The sequence below is a fragment of the Phalacrocorax carbo genome, chromosome 1, assembly GCF_963921805.1.
Source record: "Phalacrocorax carbo chromosome 1, bPhaCar2.1, whole genome shotgun sequence".
NCBI classification, from domain to species: Eukaryota; Metazoa; Chordata; class Aves; order Suliformes; family Phalacrocoracidae; genus Phalacrocorax; species Phalacrocorax carbo.
Window position 1 is genome coordinate 39,926,143 of NC_087513.1, and position 17,594 is coordinate 39,943,736.

At 37.4% G+C, this 17,594-nt stretch overlaps 2 protein-coding genes across 3 annotated transcripts in view; both read left to right on the forward strand.

Annotated features, from left to right (window-relative positions):
- Positions 1-12,148, forward strand: part of RAB3IP (RAB3A interacting protein) — a 33,846-nt gene extending 21,698 nt beyond the window's left edge. For both annotated transcript variants that reach the window (XM_064449443.1, XM_064449454.1), the window contains 5 exons: positions 2,712-2,840; positions 5,127-5,239; positions 8,758-8,857; positions 8,964-9,033; positions 11,786-12,148. In XM_064449443.1, the coding sequence (XP_064305513.1) occupies positions 2,712-2,840; positions 5,127-5,239; positions 8,758-8,857; positions 8,964-9,033; positions 11,786-11,868 (495 nt within the window). In that variant the 3' untranslated portion in view covers positions 11,869-12,148. The remainder of the gene's footprint in view (positions 1-2,711; positions 2,841-5,126; positions 5,240-8,757; positions 8,858-8,963; positions 9,034-11,785) is intronic.
- Positions 12,149-14,736: 2,588 nt separating this feature from the next.
- Positions 14,737-17,594, forward strand: part of MYRFL (myelin regulatory factor like) — a 45,565-nt gene continuing 42,707 nt past the window's right edge. Inside the window, exon 1 of the mRNA XM_064456545.1 lies at positions 14,737-14,782. Coding sequence (XP_064312615.1) covers positions 14,737-14,782 — 46 coding nt within the window. The remainder of the gene's footprint in view (positions 14,783-17,594) is intronic.

Genomic DNA, 17,594 nt, shown 5'->3' on the forward strand with positions numbered 1-17,594 from the left:
GCTTTGTTTACTGTTTATTGCTGGTCTAAGGTAAATGTTTTCACATTTCTGGGATCTGGGTCTGAAATTCTAGTTCTGCCCTTTCTTGCTAAATGCTCTTGTCACTGAGTTAGGCTACCCTTTGCGTGGTGTTCTTCTGATTTTGAGTGACTCTGCTTCAAAAGAGGGCCTGAGAGTACCCGTGCTCAGGGGTATGCAGTGGCCCTGTTGTGTGTGGAATATAGCTTTGGACCCTTATGGAGAGAGCCTACCACCCAGAGATGTTGGATGGAGCTGGGTGTAAGTACATGTCGACTCTCAGGGTTTCTTTGTGGAATGTACAGAGTCAGAGTGGCTGCGTGCCTGCCCTAAATTGCAGTAGACCAGAAAGGTGCCAGCATCCCAGAGAAATAACTCCTAGCATGTGGGAGTAACTTCTAGGATAAGTAGACACGTCTAATTAGTTTAGGTATTAACAGGATTTAGGCAGCTGAGTAGCTGCCTAGGTCTTAGGCAGACAGGTAGTATCCACTCAGAGTAAATGCTGATAAATGGTGTCAGTGTTGTTCAAAGAGCTGACATGTTTCTCTCATCTATTTTACTGTAAAATGAAAGCGTTAAAAATTTAACTAGAATTATTACAATTGGCTGTATATTTAATTGCAGGTAATCAAAACTTTGATCTAGTGAAAGCGCAAGTAAAGGCATGTACCTTTAGGTACACGTGTAGCACACAGTGCACTTGAGAAAGGAAGAGCATCAAGCTGTATTTACTGAGCAGTTTTTTCAAGGCAGCTTCTTTATAAATTGCAGGTTTGGGTGAAATTGAGTTAAATCTAGAAAATCGAGTTAATAAGAAATGCATGCTAATTTTTAGAAACATATAGTGCAAATCCAAAATGGCTTTTTTTCTGCTGATATCTCTTGATTGTATTTGTTTTAAAACCATATCTGAGATGGGTTTTAAGGAATGGGAAATGTTTCTTTAGGGAGCAAATTATGGCTATTGAATTTCGTTTGTACAATGAGGTGGGTGGCTTAGCAACCAGAACATTTATGGACTAGCTTAATTAAGATGGTTGTTCCTGATGTACCTGAGTGTAAGGTAAGTAGCTCTAATGGAAAACAAATTTGCTAGTCTAATTTTTGTAGATTCAAGAAAAAATAAAATCCATAATGACAAAAGAAGTCCCCAAAACTTATATGTAAAGGAGTGACGAAACGCTGGGAGCTCAGGGAAGGAGTAATGCATGGGTTAAGAACAAAAGACTGGAAAGGTTGGTTCAAAGCAGTGTGCTGATATTTTTAATAGGATTAATAAGAAATTATTTTAATTTTTAGCCTATGCTTTCCCCATCTTTCATTATCCCATCTATATTATTTATTTGTAATATTATGAAATTTTAAAATCACATCCCGGCTTATCTTTGGCCTGCAGTGTGCATCCCTTCCTATAGCTTTAGGTTTGGGTTTTAGGATTATAGGCCTGCTATGGTACAAGAAAGGGATTTAACAACCAGTTGGAGGGGAAAGGTGCTGAAATCTGTGTCAGCAGAATGTCAAAACCAGTCTGAGGGTTTTGTTGCATCTGAGGAGCAAGATGGTGTTGCATATCCCACTGGGGACTGCTGTTAGTCTGTTATGTGGGATTTGGGAGTATGCATCAGAAGCACTCAACCCCACTCTGCTTGATTCACCTCTTGGAGCAGTGTTGGTGCCCATGACAGGATCTTTCTCAAGTAACGCTAAAACAGATGGATGTGCTCTGGGAGTACCTCAGCGTGCTCCAGCAGTTAGTGGGTAGCCAGCCCATGGGTCAGGCTGTCCCATAATACAAAGGTGGATTTTAATAGCAACGTAGTACTAGTCCCCTGAATGCCAGACTGGATAGGTGCCTTCCTGCTGCTAAACTGATCTCAACATACAGATGACAAAATGAGGTGCTTTCAAAGCAGGTAAAAGAATCTCTTCCTGACACAGAGAGTGCTTACTCCCAGCATGATTTAATGGGTTGTTTTATTATCTCTCCATTGACTAGAGAAGCTGTGGGGGAGCAGGCTCGTAAATCGTGCCCTGTGAATGTCCTTGCCTTCCTGTTGTAGCATGGTGTAGGAGACAGTTTGGGCCTAAAGATGAAAAATGAAGAATAAGAGTATAGTTTTAATTGATTTGTATATTGAATTACTGTTTTCCTGTGTCAGTATATTTAGTGCGTTAAATGTCTTTTCTTTTAGTGTTTGGGTAGCAGTGTGTTATAGTCAGATGCTGGGTGAATGTATAAGATGTCTAGGATTGCAGTTGTTTCCTTTAGATTTCTGTGCTGTACTGTAACTTGCAGAAATGGAGATGATCTAAAATACTGTAATGAAGATGCATCAAGAAGAAAATTATTTTTTGACTTTTTTTTCTATTAATCAGTTAAGTTTTTCAAAGCTATCCTGGAAGCTTAGGAAATGGGGGAGAGGTAAATAACTTGTGCCTGGTGTTGTGGTGACCAGTGAATGCATTGCCTCTGTCTTGCAGATGATATGTTTTGATTTGCTTATATTTACAGTCTTAGGAAAGTGGATTTTAGAAGGTGTTCATAGCTGGAGCACAGTAGCATTCTTTCACAGTGCAATGGAAAACATTTAGGTTTAATGCTCATTATTTACCTGTGGGTATTTGCAAATGATAGGCAGTAGTGTGTTAATTGCAGTACTAAAATATGTGAATCTTTGTGTGTGTTCTAGGCTGACCTATCTTTGTACAATGAATTCAGATCTTGGAAGGATGAGCCTACTATGGACAGAACATGTCCTTTCTTGGACAAAATTTATCGGGAAGATATTTTTCCATGTTTAACCTTCTCAAAAAGTGAGGTAATGGAAATAGTCTAAATGTGGGCACTGACACTTTTCCCTTAAAATGTTACATGAAGCTGATAGACTGTGTTAAAAATGTTTTCATACGAAGTTTAACCAGTTTTGTTTCATTAGAGTGTGACAGTTTACAGTGAAGTGCTGAAGTTTAGTTTGGAGTAATGCAATGATAATTTTTTTCTTCACTATTTCATTTATGCTATTCCAGATATGGCCTTTTAGGGTCTACTTCAGATGTTACTCCTATCTGGCAGAATCTGATGTGTGTAGGAATGGATGGTGGGTTTTTTCCTGATATTTCAAATATAGTGTTTTGTAGAAATAGTGTCCTGTCACTGCCTCTTTTTTATATAGGGGGCAGTAGAGGCCAATATATTTAATTTTGTGGATCAGTTTTCTCTCATATCAGATATCAGGCTACAAGCACAGTCTGGGGATTTTCTTGGAGAGGTTTTAGTTATAAGAATTAGACTTTGGGATTTGATGTGATTCAACAGGGGCACTTTGGGAATATGGTTTTAGATGAAACAAATTATGAGACTTTTTTCTTCTTTGTGTTATTCCCACACACTCTACTGTACAGAGGAAAGACTGGAGTTTTACCCACCCTGGAAATAACGTGGAACTGATTCCAGCTCCTCTGCTTTACTTAGTTTTTGTTCTTAAGCAGCGTTTACAGGCTGTAGTTGGGATATCAGCCTCCAGGGGAAAGGGACCATATGCTTAGATCGTTATTAAAATAATAATAAATTTTAAAGCCCTCAGACTTGTTTAATTTTATTGGGAAAAAATAATCAGCTCACATGGAAAATCCTGTATTTTCTTCATGTTTATCTGTTGTTTTCATGTGGTATGTTCTTTTCTCATGCTTTTCATCTCCTGTTTCTTGCTGGCCATAAGCATGCACAGTCTTTCAGTTAATTGTATACTGGTTCATTATGGCTGGTGTACTGCATCATACGAACCTCTCCCACTAAAAAGTTTATTTGGTTGCTATGGGAATTAAATTGCTTCTGCAGTATGTGTAAGTAGGCCATCCTGTTTTCTTTTCCAGCAACTTCATTTTGGTTTTTTCTGCTTGTGCGGTGATATAATTACTATAGATTTGTATCTCCTCTTAAGGAAAGAATGAGGTTTCTAGCACTTGTCAGTTAAATCAGTTATTGTTTCCAGATGCTGTGCATAGTGACCAACTTCTGTTTTCACTTGAGTATCGATAAACTAATGTGCAATTAAACCAAACAAACTATACACATATTGTGTTTTTGAATAATTTGGCAATGCAGTTATCTAAATGGTTGAAGTATTACAGTAACTCTCAGTATCCTCTTGTGTATACGTGTAGCGTTTTGCTTTTGGGCGATGGTGGAGAAAGTATTTCATATGAACTACTTTAACAGTAACATTGTTTTAAAATATTCGAACTACAATAGAAAGGTATATTACTCAGTAGGAAGCAACCTTGGCTCAGAATTATTTCACTGTTGACATAAATTGCACCTTCTTTTAAATCAAGTAATGGCTATTACTTGCTCATACTTAAACAGTAGCCGTGGGCAAATGTTGAGTCTAATCAAGCAAAATGAGAATCTTTCTAATGTCTTATGATTGTGTGTTTATAAAGAATTAACATAAAAAGCCTGAGCAAAATTGCACTTTGTTTCATGAAGATGATGTTTTAACTTGGCTAGTGCTTGAAAGTTGCAACTGACTTTTCAGTATATTATAGCTTTTCTATATATTGTTCAGTCTTACTCATTTGAACACCTTTCTAAAGATACCTTTGGCTGAAAAACAGTGACATAATATTTACTTGGTTTTTTTGCAAGATAAGGAAGCATGCTGCATCGTTTTGTGTTTCCACAGAACACAATAAAATTAGAGCAATTTTTTTAAATTAACAAAGTTTGTGCTGTATCCAGTCTCCGACAAGACCACTGCATGTACAAATGTATGTGCTATTTGGGCTTATGAGGAATGACTGAAAATATAGTTAGCGTTTTAAACATGCTTGACTGCGTTCCTGGCTGTAAAGGCAGTTATCTTGCCTCAGGGAGGGCAGGGTTATTTGGAGGGCAGAATTTAAACAGGAGCCTGGAAATGGGACCTCTTGCTCACGATGAAAGCAAAATCTAATTTGTATTTGAATTTCTGTTTGGTGAGTTGATTTGCGCCCCCCCCCCCCCCCCCCCTGTGTTCCTAGCTTTACAGAAGAAATACATTACTGCTTTGAGGCAATGGATAACGCAGAGCTGTTTTTAACTGCTTTCTAAATTTCTCTTGCAGTTGGCCTCAGCTGTTCTGGAAGCTGTTGAAAACAACACTCTGAGCATTGAACCTGTTGGCTTGCAACCTGTTCGATTTGTGAAAGCTTCTGCAGTTGAATGTGGGGGACCAAAGTACGTTAAGCTAACAGACAGAGGGGGAATCTTGACTCATCTGAGAACTCTTGGATTGAGAAAACTGCTGTCAGCTAATCATATCAGTCAAATTCTTGTATCTTAAACTTTGTTTCCTAATATCTAAGACTTTGAGATTGCTGTTACAAAATTTTATGGGGAAAGTAAGCAACTAATAAATTAAACTTTAACAAAGACTAATACTGAACAACCCTTTAAGACAAATTCACTTTTTGGGAGAGCTGTTTACTTCACTTACTATGCATTGACCACAAAAGTAACATTCACTTCTCTGTAGAAGACCATCTTGGTAGTAAGAACAGATGCTTTTGAACTAGGGGCTATCACCTGGAAAGCATCATGAAAGAAATAGGTATTGGAGTAATACAGGCTTAATGTTGGATATCTGGAGTATTTGTGGCATAAGAAATTTAGGACATACATAGCACATGACAAAGGTAGCTGAAGAATTTCAGGAGATATATAGAGAAAATCTCCTGATTTTTGAGCAGGAGAAATGTAATGAAGCGGGAATGAAGGTCAAGGTGGGTTTGAACCTAAAGCAGGAATTGTGCTTGAATGACAGGATAGTTGTTTTAGAAATTTTGGAATGGTCCTGGAGGAATCTGAAGCAAGACTTGTCAGGTACTGATACAGGCATTAAAGTTAGGTGGGAGGGGTTTGCCCAAGGCACTGGGGCTTTGATGGATGTGGTGGTGAAGGGATTTGTAGTGTGCTTTAGTGTCTGTCAGGGTTAAGCAAGCAAGGTCAGTGTTAATCTGGAGCCTTCCAAATCTTGAGAAAGCCTTGACACTTCTGTTGGAGATCTTTTGGACAAGTTGACAATTCTCTCTGTAATAACTTGTTTTGACAGAGCTCAAGTTTCTGATGGAAAACTTGCATCAAAATGTTTTAATCTGGCTCTTAAGATTTTTATTTTGTCTTTCTCATTGGAATTGGTTTTTAGTTCTTGTTTTTCCTCTGGTTTTGAGTGGAAGAGAAAACACATTTAACATAATTCAATTTTTTTTACTTTCTCTTTAAAGAATCTGTATAAAATGGAAGTTGTGTTTTATGAAAATATTGATCCTTTCTAGCCTACAGAATTCAGGCATTCATACTCTTCAGCTTATCCTGTCACCAGAAAACACGCTCTTTGAGCTGTAACAGCCCCTCATCGGAAGGACCCACCACCAATAATGGAGTTACTCAAGGGGTGGTGATTTCAAGTCCAAGATACACCACTGTGAGCTGCGCTCTATGAATGCAGTAGAGAATCTGGACAGCCAGCAGCTACTGAAGCGAGTCATGTGTCATTAAAGAGCAATTGGAAAATAGATTTCAAGTCATTGTGGTTCAAGCAACCTTCCCTATGTCTTGACATGATTAAATATTTACTCAAAAACAGGAGACTCAGTTGCATCATTCAGAAGTTTCATGAGATTTTTAACCCATTTTCTTCAGCGTAAGATAAATTTTTAATTAGAACTTCTGTAATCCTTAAATAGTTGGCTAGGTATAGATTAATGTTTTGAGATGGCTATGCATGAATTTTGTTTTAGTTACTTTAGATGTATCAAAAGGCCAGGTGTACGTTGTTCTCCCTTTTCCTGCTGTCAGGTAGTGACAAAAACTTTTGTGGTATTGCTTGTAGATAAGCAATAGGTAAGGAATATGAAGTATTTAAGTGTAATTTGACAGCAAATATGCTTTGCCTTATTTTTGATTACCAACACTGAATGGGAAACATGTGTTCCAGTTTTCACTGAATCAGAGTAGCAGTTTCACATTTTTTATTTTTATGTGGTGCAAAGCACTATTTTTATTGAAACCATGTTCTTAAATAGGTAACAAAATACAGACAAACTGCACATAAATAATAAGAAAAACTAGAGTAGTGTTTTTAAAGGAATGATTTCATTGTATGATAGCCTGGAGGATGGGGGAACAGGGTTGCATAAAATAATGGGTAATAGCCCAACAGCAAAATAAGGAGCGGAGGGCAGAGAGCTGTGATAATAGTGAATAGTTCTTGACGTACAGAAGTTATTGAATGGTGCCTGTGATGGTCTGTAGTAAGTGCTGCTTTAATGAAAGACAGCTGGGCTTCCCCACAGGATTTGAATAATTGTCCCCATGGGGAACAAAGCACTAAGCTGCATGTGTGCTCTACAGTGCTGAACTGAGTCGTCAGTAGTAACTGCCATGCCAGTATTTAACCTGGTGTGATGGAAGATAACATACAGAAGGTAATTCTATAGCCAGAAGGGGAAAAAAAAAAAGGCTTTATTTTCCTAGCATTGTAAGTCTGTCTGTCTGCTCACAAAAGCTTGACTGAAGTTATGATCAGCTTGCTTCAGCTATTGTGGGATTTCTTGGATCAATGGACTGCTGTCAGTCCTCATAAATTGCTATGGAAAATCATATACACTCTTCATTTTTCTCCTGTCTTACATGGTTCTGTGGGCCAGCTGCAGGCTATTTAAAAGGGCCTCCAAGTCACTGTTCAGAACGACAGAAGCTTAGTAATTTTTGTTCCACTCTTGAAAGGCTGCTTGTTCTTAGACTCCCTAATTTTGTGAGGTAGAAATGGAAGAGAGGAGAGCCAGCAGCTTTTAAAATCGATGAAACAGTGGATGCCATGACAACCCAGTTCATCTGAGAAGCTGCAATATAGAAATCCCAAATAAATCCAATTCCCATTTTATTTACATTTAAGATTGTATTAATAGCAGTTTCTTCAAAAGATTCAAACCTTCTTTTTCTATAGAATGTTGGAAGAAATTTCTTAAAATTCTTTGTCTTTTCCTGAATTGTTTATCGGGAAGAATTTGTGGTGACTACTGACATTTCCTTGTTCCTGAATAAGACATACTTGTAATACACCAGAAGTAGCAAATGTCGTTATTTTACCATTGCTTATTATAATGGTAATGGAAAAAATTATTGCCAAATAGCCCATTTTCCTTTTGTCTCAAATTATTTTATATTCTGAGTATAAAATAATGATTTCAGTTTGGGCATAAATGCAAAGCTGGTCTTAGAATGCATCTGAGAATGGCTTCAGAGTATTGACTGCTGTTCTGTAGGGCTGATATTTTTTATGATGAAATGCAACATCAAGCAGAATTTTTTAAAAAACTGTTTAAATGTTGGCATCAAACGGTGATTTAAACAATGTTTATTTCGCACATGAAGAGTTAATTAAAGAAATCCCACTGGTTGAGAGTTGTCAAGCCAGCTTGAATTAGTGAATGTGGAAGTACATGACCAGAGCTGAAGAAAGTTTTAAAAATAAGAAATTTATCGTGATGCACTGGTATTAAAACAAATTAGTCTGTGTGGAACTAAAATAATTGACAACATAATGTAATAATTGCAACTTGTGAAATGAAGGCAGAGACTGGGGTATCTGTGCCAATATGAAGCAGTTAACACCTGCACGTGTTTATGGTGTTAATGTTTAGACATTAATGTCAGACTTGTTTATTAAATCATGCAAACTTTATATTTTGTAGGAAATGTGCTCTCAGTGGACAAAGTAAGTCATGTAAGCATAGAATCAAATTAGGAGATTCAAGCAGTTATTACTACATTTCTCCTTTCTGTCGTTACAGGGTGAGTAGATCTACTGTGATTTCATTTTGAGTAGTAGTTATTTAGTTATTTTTCCATGCCATCGTACAAAATTATTTTAACCACCATCTTTTTTATATGTGTTCAGATCACTTCTGTGTGCAACTTCTTTACATATATTCGATACATCCAGCAAGGACTGTTGAAGCAGCAAGATGGTAAGTAGGAAATTGTTTGGCATATATGAGTAGCAAGTTGTAGGCATGTACATTATGTAAATTTCTATCTGTGCACAATAGCAGTGACCTGTCACTACAGGAAAGCTATCTGTTGGTAGTCATTGTTGTAATTATGAGAACGTGGTGATAGCCCACCCTGAGGGTGGCTAAAGGTTGTTTTGTGGGTTTGTTTTTCTTTAAGAACAACAAATTAAAAAGTAGTGATTTTTAGTCTGTCTAAACCCCCTTAAGCAATGTTACAAAAAAATTCTGTAACAAGAGAAGTTAGTCACAGTTTTTCAATACTGTATTCAAAAATCAAGGCTCTTTCACAGAATATGGAGATGTTTTAGACAAAAAAACCTTCAGTTTGGTTTGATCTGGGCCATTTTTTTCTTCTCTCACTTGGTATTTTGGTGTGTCTTCTCATTTCATGCATTGAGAATTCAGTCAGCCCTTCTTGTCAGAGTATCTTTCAGGGAGAACTGGCAAGGATGACAGTATTTTGGATTAAATTGTAGAATATAAACAGGAAACCATACTGTAATTGCTCACCTGAGTGCAGCTGAGAAATGAGGTCTTGGCCATTGCCGTGGCATGGCAGTGTCTCTTGATTAGGGCTCTGGTTATAAATGTTTCTGACAGTGTAAGGCTTGATTACCCCCCATCCCAAAAGGGAAATATGTGTGTGGGGTTTTTTTTAACTGCCACTGCTTCAGGCTGTTTTTTCTTCCCCTGCACCCCTGAGTTACCCAGTCACTTTGTTCCTGTCAGAATAGTATATCCAACAACTGCCTTTTTAAACTCTGTGCAGTAATTTGGAAATTTGCTTAACTGTGCTATTCAGTTTCAGTATGTCCCTATAAAAGAAGATGGTTATGAAAACGTATGTGCTGTACGCCTCGTTACTTAATTCTGGAATTTAAAAAACATTGTGTGTTGGAGTTGTAGTTATTGGTCGTCATTTGCAAGACTATTTTACGTGTTTATCACTATAAAAGAAAATTATGATTATTTGGTTGTGTTTAAACTGTACAATGATTTAATTATATTTTGTGTCCAGGTCAAAGAATATTGCCCAACAGCCTTCAGTCCAAGGTTTTTTTTGAAACAGACCATATCACTTAGGCTCCTGGATTTGCTAAGCACAGATAATGGAAAAAGTGTCATTAGCCCTGTGTCAATAGTTAATTAAAAAAATTGCTTTCACTTCCACTTTTAATCTTTTCTCTTCTTTTAGTTGTGTTTTTGAAAGTAAACCAGCATGGTAATGTTTTTATGGATGTCTGTGCTTTTCGTTCTTCTAGTCTTTGAGTATGTGCAGACTGGCTTCATCCAGAATTTGGCTAGAATTAGCCCCGCTTTGATCTACCTCACCTATAGTCATCACTCCTTGTGTTTTCCAGTTTCAAGAGCTCGGTATTTTAGCTACACCCAAATCTTTTGTTTCCATTTCTAACCCTGAAGTACTCTTGAGGTGATAAATAGAGAGAATGGTCCTTACAAAAAATAATACTGTTAACTTTCCTTGTCAAAGGGAATTATTTTCATGGAACTCACCGGAAATTCACCAATTTCATATGTTATGTTTTAAAAAAAAAACCCTGCAGATTGTAATAATTCTTACTGATTTACTAGCATTGCAGATGATCTTGGGAATGTGTTAATTAAGTTTTAACTTGGTTTATAGTTAAAAGGCTTTTACTTTGACCAAAAGGATCTATATAGTTTCAGCTAAAAATTGTTCACTTTGCTATTGAAGTAAAGGAATTAATATTTTTTCCATCAAATAATGAAATATTTTCAGCATTATCAGAATTACTTATTCTTCACAAGAAGTTTTGAAAAAACTTCTGTGCTGCTTCAGCTCAGTTGTCAACTTTACCATTAAAAACATAAACTTCATAGCTTTATGTAAATATTTCACCAGTACCTTTACAAGAATGTCAACAAGAATGATAATTGTATGCGTAATGCATTGTATGTAGTTCTACTCATGCACCATACAGTTTTGGAGACAGACGTCACTTTTATAAAAGTGGTTTCTGAAATACGGTAGGGAAGACCTTGTACTTGTTGCTCAAGTTAATAATCTTTGTAGTCACTCTACATCATGATCTTGACTGCGTGGAAATAATTTTTGTCTTGAATAGTAATTCTGATTTGTATTGCTGTGGCATCTAGAAACTCAAGGTATGCACTAGGCTCATCAAGTTCAGCAAAATACAGGTGAAATTAAAAGAAAAGGTCTTTTTTCCTCCCGTTTATCATTGCTGGCAGAGTACTGGTAGAAAAAAAGAGAGAGGAAGAAAGATTACAAATGGAAAAATTATAACAAAATTACAGATTCTGTGATGAAACAATTCTTACCCAAGAAGTTCTACTTTTTTCTTCTTGTAGTCTTTTAATTTTACAGAAAATGAGTCAAGAGGCGGGGCAATTAAAATAAGAAACTGCAATTAATTGAAGCTGACTAGTATTGATGTATTTTTTGTTCCCTGATTTTAAAAAAATAATCTGAATGATAGTCCTATAAGAAATTCCCCAGATTTTAGAATTTTTAAAATGAATACTTTAAGAAATTTTGTCACAGCCAAGCACAAATAGCCCTCACATTCATTAATTCTGTTTTTACTAGATTTTGTTACTTCTGAAGTTCTGCTAAACTGTCATACAGTGAGGCAGCCTGTATACATCAGTTGAAATAAAATATGAATTCAGTATGTTTAATTACATTTCTGTCTTTTTTTAGTGGATCAGATGTTCTGGGAAGTTATGCAGCTGAGAAGAGAGATGTCACTGGCAAAACTTGGCTATTACAAGGAGGAGCTCTAAATCTTTTTACTCTTGCGCATGCATTAACTTCATTGAATATACATAACTAAAATTGCTGAATTTTTTTTGTCACTTGATATTTATTTCCACAAAGTGGGTCCAAGATCTTTCTCCTTTTGCAGATTGCACTAAGAAGTACTGTGATTGTTTTAAACTGACCTATGCTGTATATGCGTACATATAATACTTAGTTGAACAAATGTGGTAAGCACTTGCAGGTGTATTAGTGATTGTAATTTACATTTAAAAACAAAACTTCTGATTAAAGTGTTAGTCTGAAGCAGTGTCTGTCTTGTGTTCTTTGTGATGCAGGGTGATGTGAACCTCCCAGATGAGTCATTCCAAAATGCAAAACTGAGGTGATGTTATGAAGAGGGAATAAATGCCTGACATTTTCTTCATTGGAGTGTTTAGATACATACATGTATCTCCCTGTGTATGTATGCCAACACAGTAAACGATTAGGGGAACTTGTAATTCTTTGAAGTGCTGCTTTCCTGTATTTTTCCTTTTTACAACAGTGTAAGAAGAGGAACATATATTGTGAAGAGTCAGAGGCATAGTATATCTGGCTATCTTCTCTTTAAAGTAGGGTGCTTTTCAAGCATCAAGGAACAATAAAATTACCTTGGTCAGTCTTTGGTTAGAAATCGGTCCTGACCCCTGGCTGTTAAAAACTTTCTTCTCCCCTCTAATTTTCTTTCATCAGAATTTTTTCGTTCCTTTAAATGATTTTTTTAAATCTCCTGCTTTTTGGGGATTTCCAGTGTTTTATACATCAATTTCCCACAGCTGTCCTTGAAATTGGAAAATACTCATTATATGATGTCTTTAACATGCTGCTGATAACTTCCATTTCACACAAAATTTGCTACAAAGAGAACCCCAAAAAGGATCATGGTTTCTTAAGGAAGGTGCTTTTTCTGTTCACGTGCTACTTTTGCACTTCAAGTGGTTCCTTTTCCCTGGCCATGGTCTAAGCTGAAAGCAGTTGATAAGGCTACAAGGAACATAGTTGTTAGGTATGTGGTAGACCTGCTCTGTAAAAGCCCTTTTGGAAAAACACTAGGTCCTGCTCATGACAGCCATTTATCAATTACAGATAAGATTAAAGCATTGGCAGGTAAACTGGCAAACATTAGAAGTAAAAGTAAGTTTAGATAGTTGGTCCTTTAACAAGAAGCATCTCAGTGGATATGGATTTCTTTCAGACACCAAACAAAACCAGCTCTATTCATCACTGTCCTGCTGGAGTGTTTTCTTTTTATAAAAGTAGCTAGAATGAGCAGTGAAATTTCACACCGCGCTTGTGTTGCTTGCATGTGTGTGTGCCTGAAAACACTTGGCAAGCATTGGCTTTGACCAGGCAAGTCAATGTAGAGAGTAGAATAAACAACTGAACCTAAATTTTTTACTAGTAAGGCTTATGTCCAGCCTGGGCTATTTCAGTACTGATGAAATATTTTTATCAGTCTCCTGGGTACTACTTCCTATTGTAGAAACCTGGGAGAATTCTACCTTAAATTGTTAAAGGGATGTTTATTCTTTCAGTAATGTTTTACTCGCTCTTAGAAAACAAGCTGTATTTATTGGTGCTGTGTTTTATGTTAGGCTCGTAAATGCTTCCTAAATGATTCTTAATCCTTAGTTGACATGATTAAATCTCAAACCTTTCCCAGGATTAGCTAACGGTAGTTAAATGATAGCTGGTAGCTGCTGCTATTATGACTTAATAATCCTTTACAAGTGTTGCTCATTCAAGCAGAGGGAAGGGGTCCTTTCTATACATGATAGCATCAAGACATAAATGGTATCTAAAGGTTTTTATGGTGATGTGATTTTCTTGTACTAGAGATTACACAGATGTGTCCAACGTGTATCAGGGGTAATGACTGTTTGGCTTGATCACATCAACATCTTGTAAACACTGATCGGCTTGCTCCTATCTTCAAGTCCCTTCCTTGAAGTTCTTATTTTTAATATAAGCTGCCTATTGTGAGAAACCGGCGTCACTGAGCGTTTGGGGCTTGTAAAAACTACACAACAATTAATTGTCCGATGACTGTAACTACTTCAGAAAATGGCCTTATTCTAGACTTCTTGACTTCACTGAAGCTTTTGTTCACAACCAAATGCCTCTTATAGAAGCCTGCTCAAAAAGTCTGAAACCTTTTCTCCTGTTTGCTTAGGGGTGACAGAACAGGGGCAATTTTCAGTTCACAGAGATCAACTTAAAGCCAAATACGGTTTGCTACTAGCCTTAAGAGACCTTTGTTCAATGTTCAGCTTTCCCATATGTTTTTCAATGTTACCTTAGACAAACAGGTTAATCCGTAATTTTGTTTTGTTAATAATAATAGAGAAGTTCTGCTTCCCTATAACCAAACCGTTGGATAGTCTGACACTCAGCTGCTTGAAAGTGGGATAGTGCATATGGTGACACTGGTGATGGCTTTGCTCTTGCCTTTTTGGGTTACTATTGCTTTCATGAGTGGTATTCATTATATCACCTGTGTGAAAGTACAGAGACAAGATAAGTAATTTTTATTGCCGCATATTTTGCGCATGTGTAATTGTGGTTAGTACTGGGACCAAAGGTCCTTAACATTAGACATACTGAACGGAAGAATGCACATCATCTTGCTTCGAAAGCCTTGTCAGACTCTCCTTTATGTGTAGCAGAGTTTAAGTATAGCCCAGGCTCTAGTTACGAAGGAATGAAATCAGCTGGGACAAAGTCACTGAAACCTCCGACAGAAACATGACATGTTCCTTGGCATGTTCATAATCCCCTGGAAGAGAGACGGTGCATTTTTTTCAGTGGGGCTCTTCAAGCAGTAGGAGAGCAGAACAATTCTACTGATTTTCATGGATGTGGTGGGAGAAAATGAGGCGTTGCAGCAGTTCTTTGAAGGTAAGAGTCAAGTTTTAAGAGTCTTAACAATTTCTGCTGGCAGCAAAGAATATGGTAATGGTTTGAGGTTAATTGAAGTAGAAAAAGAGCCCCCAGACCCAAAGTTCTATTTACACAAAGCTGTCGTGTAAGGCAGCACCAGAATGAAATAATACAAATGGTACAGATGCGCTGCGGTGCCTTTTTCTTTGTACTTTGGCCAGAAGACCAATGGGAAGGTGGGCTCCGCAGAGCCTGCGGTACCGCCCTGGTAACTGCCAGGGAGAAAAACCGGGAAGTGGCTGAGGTCTCCTTGCAATTTATCACTTCTGAAACTATTGATTTTCATGAGGTTGGAGAGCTCCCTCCCTGCTCTGTCATACCATGTCAGGTTAAAGAGGGTTTTCTTCCCACTAATGCCATTCTTCTGAAATGGCTTGATTATGACTGGTAAAAGGGCAATCGTGGCAGTATCCTCGGGATCCTTCTGAGAAGTTAAACTGGGATTTTTTTGTCTTTTGGCTGGGATCTGTCCTGTCTTTTTCCCAGAGATATTTTACAGTCAAGCAAAGTCCCATTAGTCGCCTGCCTGTCTCTTACCGCTAATAGATGCCATAATCAAACTGGATTAACTCAAACCCTGCCATAACATGATTCAAAATGGCTGTTCAAAGGCTTATGTATTATTGTTTTACTAAATCTTTCTCCAATTTTCTTTTTTTTAATACTAAGCTTTCAGTTCCAAATTTCTCCTTCTGTATTTGTTTTCCTTCTGTCACTTGTGCAGGTGTTCATGTGATACTGATCTCAGACTAACTTGGAGAACTACCTTTTCTGTTTTGGATAACGTGGACAATTTTTGTTTGCTGCATTTAATTTCCATTCTGCCAAAGAAATGACTTTTTTTTTTTTCCTGGCATTCTGTTGGCCTAGGTGAGGTGGCAACTTTTGAGTTTTAATTTCAAACTTGGAAATTAAAGATTCTCTAGCATTTATCAAGAAAATGTGTTTAAGCCAAGAAATTTAAAGCGGTGAACAACAATTTAGGACTGTTAGCCAGCAAATGTGGTGTTGATAGATGTTAGGGAATTCAAGCCATGTTTCTTAAGTTCATTTTAAGTCACGGAGATCAAAAGCTAAGGAACTTCCTTGGCTTTGCTTTCAGCAAGGTGTTTGTTTTTATCAAGCTATTTGTTCAAGTACTGCACTGTACAGCTGTTAAATACTCAAAATAGCGTTGAACATGAATTATATATTAAAAAAAACCCTCATAATCAGAAAAACTGTTAGGAACTGACAGAAAACAGGACTCTCTGGGGAGTTTGGGCTAGGTCCTGTTGGCTTTTGAGACATCGATGCTTTGGTGATAGAACGTATCTCAGATGTTTTAGCTGTGTGAGCTCTTTAAGTAGAATTACTATTTGTAATTCTGGAATTACTAATTTAACTTTTTAGAAGGTAGTTTGGTAGAACATCTGTCAGGGCAAGCGAGGGTGAGAAGCCCTGTCAATTCCACTTAATTGCAGGAAAAGAAACATCTTGGGAGGTTATGTTCCTTCAGTAATGTCGTGTGGTTCTGCTGTGTAATGCTAGATAATGAGAAAGGTCTGCTAGTGCAATGCAGCATGCAGGGATGCTGTTAGGTGGCTGAATTTCGCTAGCTCAATACTGAGATTAGATATGCGTTAAGGCTACCAGAGCTAATCATTCTTTTATTCAGCATGTAGTAGCTAGGCTCCTCTTGCTGTTAAACCATAGGTAAATCTGGAAAGAGAGCAAGCTGATTTAAAGCAGGGTTTGCACTCTTCAAGCAGGGGTTAGCTTCACTGAATGTAAGGCCAACTTTAACCGATGACCCCTCTCCATCTTAGCACTATGGCTTGTGGGTTGGCTTTATTATGGCATCTTACGAAGCAAGAGCAATAAACTGCTAGTTCTAAGTTGGTGGCCTTTGAGATTAGTCATAGCGCTGCTAGAATGTTGTCTTTCAAGGCTACAGAAAAGCTGAGTCCTGCAATATCAAGTGGAGAATGCCACTACTGAGGAAGTCTCTCTGCTTTGTCACTTGTTCAGTTTTGGCTTCCAAATGCATCAGCTGGCAACCTGGCACATTTATAGATCTGTTCTGTAAGATTATTTGAAATTCATGAGCAAAAAGGATCCCATTTTCCCTGGTGCTTTAGTTCCTTACAGTGCATATTTGTTTTGACACTCTTTAGTAAGATAAACTCACATTTGCAATATTGAGAGGGAACAGTCTGAAAAAGGAGTATTTTTTCAAGGAAAACAAGATAACGTTTATTTTCCTGTTGATCACTATGTTCAATAGTCAATAGACCTCTTAGATTAGATACGACTCTGACTGGGATTAGACCTTGGCTTTTTCTCAATAGTAAGTGGCTTTTCTCTTGTCATGTGGCTGTTCTGAGAAGTTCTTCTCTTTTTTTTCTGACTCATTTCACTCCTCCCACACTAGAGATTTCATCTTTGAAGAGTTTTTCCTATGATTTCTATTGAAATTAATACTTTCTATTTAAAATACTTGCATTTTTTAATCAGTAACTTCCTATTTGTCAGGGTAAGGTCAGAGCTCCTGATTAGGTCTTGTGCCTGCCCGTGTGTAGCAGAGCAATCTGTTCTTTCTGACATTATCAGTGGGTCACAGAGAAACTGAATGAAGGCTGACCTGGTTATGCTGTTAAACTTTTTTTTGGAAGGTGCACTGAGGTGTCAGAAATGCATGTGTTTGGTCTCAGTGCTCTGTGTGATCGAAAGAAGTCTCTTAGAAGAATCGCAGAATCATTAAGGTTAGAAAAGACCTCTTAGATCATTG